General features: G+C 36.5%; 2 protein-coding genes across 4 annotated transcripts in view; one reads left to right on the top strand and one right to left on the bottom strand.

Annotated features, from left to right (window-relative positions):
* The window catches only part of ART3 (ADP-ribosyltransferase 3), a 46,540-nt gene extending 45,423 nt beyond the window's left edge, over positions 1–1,117 (top strand). For 2 of the 3 annotated variants that reach the window (XM_010838144.1, XM_010838145.1), the window contains one exon: positions 613–1,117. In XM_010838144.1, coding sequence (XP_010836446.1) covers positions 613–752 — 140 coding nt within the window. In that variant the 3' untranslated portion in view covers positions 753–1,117. The remainder of the gene's footprint in view (positions 1–612) is intronic. The other variant, XM_010838143.1, reaches the window with a different exon arrangement.
* A 2,147-nt stretch (positions 1,118–3,264) lies between these two features.
* Positions 3,265–4,954, bottom strand: part of NUP54 (nucleoporin 54kDa) — a 33,509-nt gene continuing 31,819 nt past the window's right edge. The window contains exon 12 of the mRNA XM_010838142.1: positions 3,265–4,114. Coding sequence (XP_010836444.1) covers positions 3,986–4,114 — 129 coding nt within the window. The 3' untranslated portion in view covers positions 3,265–3,985. The remainder of the gene's footprint in view (positions 4,115–4,954) is intronic.

The following is a 4,954-nucleotide window of genomic DNA, read 5'->3' as shown; positions in this document are numbered from 1 at the left end:
ATGAACCCGCCACAGGTATACCTGTGTTCCCTATCCTGAACCCTCCTCCCTCCTCCCTCCCCATACCCTCCCTCTAGGTCATCCCAGTGCACCAGCCCCAAACATCCAGTATCCTGCATCGTTTTATGTATAAAGGGAAAATTTTTTTCTTTTTTTTTTTTAAATCAGCTTGCAGGGCTTAGTGTTTTAAAAAATGCAGCTATATTCCATTGTATACTGGTAGAATATACATATGAAATATACCATTGTACTCAAAATAGATAAGACACAGCATTAAACTTTATCTTTTATATACAAAAAATGAAAATTTTCAATTGCCAAGAAATTCTAGTGAACTTGAACAATGAGAAATTACTTTTGTCTACTTAAATACTAAAAAGGCTGTGGAAACCTGGATAAAACCTAGATCAACACACCTTGATGATACATATGAAAATATAGCCCCCAGCCTGTAATGAACTGTGTTTATTTTAAAGTTGTCCTGGTTCGAAGTACTTGATATATGTTTCTAATCTAACTTGTCTGTTCATGTATTCAGGAAATATGCTGTCAGTAGATGAAATGTGATACTCAGAATGACATGTGTCAGTGACTGTGTGTTCTCATTAACAGCTCCAGCTCCAGCAGTTCCAGTTCCAGGTCCCAAAAGCCATCCCTCTGCATCTTCTGGCAAAATGCTCCTTCCCCAGTGTGGGACATTCATCATTTTAATCAGTGTTTCTGCTATAAATCTTGGTCGCTCTGTAGTCTGATACATTCTTTACTTGTACTTTACATTGTACTTGAAATACAACTACAGGCATCCCACAGAAATCATTGAAGGGAATGATGTATTTTTCACTTGTTGGTCAACATTCAGTTGATAAAACGTGAATTTGTTATTCACTTAGCAAATCTGGTAGTAAACCCAGATATCATAGAATTTGTTTTTCACTTATTTCTATATTAATTTTATGATTGTAAAAAAAACTGTATACTTTTAATTCAATAAAAGACCTTTAATTTCAGTAGAATTGCCAGATACTGAAAGGCTGTTGCTAAACCACGAAAAGATGCCAGGATTCTTGGCCTCCGGAGGAGAAGAATTCAATCCGGGGCCAGAGACAAGGCTTGATTGCTCAGAGCTTTTGTGTAATAAAGTTTTATTAAAGTTAAAGGAGATAGAGAAAGCTTCTGACATAGGCATCAGAAGGGGGCAGAAAGAGTACCTGCTTGCTAGTGTTAGCAATGGAGTTATATACTCTCCAGTGAATCAAAAGAATGTCTGGAGGTTGTAAAGACCTCACCAGACCTACTCCCATAATTTACATTTTAAGATAACAGGATTAGCCAGAAGGTTTAATCCAGAGACTGTCCTCAGGCAGGATACATTATTGTTATATAATCCTAAAGAATGTAGAGGGGAAAAAAGTTTGTCCTTTCTTCCTCCTTGAGAATTCCAGACCCCTCTCTCCTTGGGGACCCCTAGGCTTCTTATCAACCTGCCTAGGAAATGACTCTCAATACTAAAATATCAATAATGCTAGTGGTTAACATGAATTTAATTCCTGAATTAAAATTTTAAAGGTGTTTTACTCATCTTTAAAGGATCAGACTTTGACTTCAAATAGTATATTCTTTCAGTCTCTTCATTTTCCTTCTATATAGGAACACTTTGTATTTTTACAAACACAAGAGTTTACTAAGTATTACACATACACAGTCCCTAACTTGAACCTCATATTAACCTAGGAAGGCAGACAGTACTAAATGAGTATGTGGGCTAAGAAAGGAGAATGAGGGAAGTACAGTAAGGTGCTCTTTTCCCCAAGAAAAAAGAGTGGTTGAATGGTAACTGATTTAGGCATGGACTTTGATAAGTGACACTTGTTTACACTGCCAACATTTCAAAAAGAACTTAGGCCATTTTCAGAGATACAGAAAAACTTCATGAAGTCTAAACTAGGTGTTAAGGGTTCAGTGTGCTTTAATTCTACCATTTACCTCTCTTCATGTTGAGAATTTTGAGTGAACTATCCACAAGAACCATTATGCAGTTCACAGAACGTGTATAAATTGTGCTAGAGAGCACAACTTAGTCCTGAGGCCAAAGTGAGTCTGATTTACATCCAAATCTAGAACTTGGTTATCATTTGCTTGGAGCACAAGTCAGGTACACACCAGGGCTGCTTATCTAACCAACCAGCTGCATGAACAAGGCCTGTAGCCTGCCTTACACATGTAGTCACCAGCAGAATTGAAACTTAGGAGGCTAACTGGACCTGTCTTTAAAAGGCAGACCCTGAGCCCTGTTTAGGGCTTGTGAAATTAGAAATTAAGAATATGACAGCACAAAAAATTAAAGGCTAGAGAGGTGAGCATGGTTAGCCATCTGTCCAACAGGATGTTGCTCACTGAGGAGCAATTCTCATTTGTTAAATCACTAGTTCTTCCCACAGTAAGAGGGTGTGCAGAGGGGCAAACTCCTTTCACCTTTGGCTACAAGGATGAGAAAGACAGAGGTGTTAGAAGAAACAGCCCACGAGCCTTGTTTGTGGCTCCTACACAACTGTTAGCTAGTCTGCATCTGGACACATTCCTCCAGTGGTATCTCAGAGGGGGCCTCTGGATACACAGCATACCACACTCCTCGCCATCCTCATAGTAACACAGTGGCAGGGTTCACATGCTGTTTATGACACCTCTCATCATAAGCCAAAGCATGACGCAGAAATGCAGAGTGAAAGCATTCCAAGAGGGGCTAACATGATGCAGTGAGATGTACCGTGTGTAGTCAGAGAAATTGCTTAAATTATCTGGTTTTAAAGAATGACTATTGCACATTACCATGTCTAATTTAGATTTTCCAGTGTTTTCAGATGCTAATGATGTATTAGAGAATTCTTATATATGAAGTAATTTCTATTTGCTGTACCCTGGTCAAAATACATCAGTACTGAGGGTGAAGTGAAAGTCTCTTAGTCATGTCCAACTCTTTGCAACCCCATGGACTGTAGTCCTTGGAATTCTCCAGGCCAGAATACTGGAGCTGTGTAGCCTTTCCCTTCTCCATGGGACCTTCCCAACCCAGGGATCAAACCCAGGTCTCCCGCATTGCAGGCAGATTCTTTACCAGCTGAGCCACAAGGGAAGCCCTTCACTTTGAGGGTGAAGTCAGACTTAAAACCAGGTTAAAACTGAAATACTTGAGTTGTGATTATGATTTAATACTTGTATGAACATCAATCATCTTTCTCCCAGAACCAAATAAAGCACCAGACAGAATTATATAAAAAGTAATTATAATCGAGTTTATTTATGTTTTCATATTTTTTAGAAATAAAGAGGTTTAAAAAACAAAAAATGGTGCAAAAATGATAAAATGTAATTCTTCTGTTATATCCTAATTGCTTACGTGTGTTCTGTAAATTCCAAATAAGTAAAATAATATAAAAATATATATTCAAATCTTTATAGAATGAAAAGAAAACCACATTAATCATTAAATACTCTTGGATTTTCTTTACTCCTCCCACAGATGAATTCACAAATATAAAAACTGACATTTACATTCTGAAGTACGAATCTCCAGCAGCCAAGTAATTATACAGTTTATTTTGTTATGTGCAAAGTAGACATTTCATATTTACTTGCTATGGAAAGCAGAGTACAGGCTCAATGGAGAATAATCATTAAACATTGATTATTTTTAAGAACACTGCTGTTGTAAAAATGTAGAATAGTAAATATTTTTTGGTAATTATGTATTTCTCTTTTAAAGTAATTACAGCTTTTAGATATAAATCTTTAAAAGGCTATCTCTGAAGTGAGGTGACTGTTATTTCAGATTTGATGAATAATAATTTTTCAGTAACCTTCTCAAAAACCAAGTCAGGAGAGAGGATTGTTTTTTCCCCCCTTCCACGTGGTCAGTTTCATTTTTAAAGAAGGCCTGTTGTAACACGAAGATGTATTTCACAAACCTTTAACATAAGTTTGTGAGCTGTCAACTGAAGACACCACCTCTGATGTGGATGGTTTCATTCAATCCATGTTCTACCAACTTGATATCTTCTAAGTCATCTTTTATGATGCTAATCAAGTGGCTAAGGCCTTCCTGTTGTTGTTTCAAATGCTAGAAGGAATCAAAAAAAAAATCAATGTATTTCTCTATTAAACTGCAAGCTACTTACAAGAAAAAGGCTTATTTTTCATTATTTTACTAGCAACACAGGACTCAGTTGCTCTCATATGCATATTTTAAAAATTCGCATTGTATCTTTTGCTAACACTTTTAAATACAGTTAAATACTGTGAAAAGCAAAATCAAATATGTAATAAACATAACAGATTTTACAAAAGATGCAGATCTTTAGATTCCTTTTATCAACCTGTGATAAAAAACCAGTTATATTAAAATAATGCAAGAAGGTACTCAAATATAGATTAACAAAATAATCATTCTGAGAATTTCCATGTTTTCAAGTACAAAGTATAAACTGATAACGGTGGTAACTACTATTGCTTACATTTCAGGTGTTTATATTATTCCCAATTTTACTGCATATATACTCATTCTAATATGTTGGAATTGTTCTCATTTAATTATAAATATGAATATAATCAGGTATATGTATAAATTAAAAGATGCTTACTCCTTGGAAGGAAAGTTATGACCAACCTAGATAGCATATTCAAAAGCAGAGACATTACTTTGCCAACAAAGGTTCGTCTAGTCAAGGCTATGGTTTTTCCAGTGGTCATGTATGGATGTGAGAGTTGGGACTATAAAGAAAGCTGAGCACCAAAGAATTGATGCTTTTGAACTGGGGTGTTGGAGAAGACTCTCGAGAGTCCCTTGGACTGCAAGGAGATCCAACCAGTCCATCCTGAAAGAGATCAGTCCTGAGTGTTCATTGGGAAGACTGATGTTGAAGCTGAAACTCCAATACTTTGGCCACCTGATGCAAAGAGC

This window comes from Bison bison, unplaced genomic scaffold, assembly GCF_000754665.1.
Source record: "Bison bison bison isolate TAMUID 2011002044 unplaced genomic scaffold, Bison_UMD1.0 scf7180017864092, whole genome shotgun sequence".
Lineage (NCBI taxonomy): Eukaryota > Metazoa > Chordata > Mammalia > Artiodactyla > Bovidae > Bison > Bison bison.
Note: the sequence above shows the minus strand (reverse complement) of the source record. Positions and strands in the feature narration are given on the sequence as shown.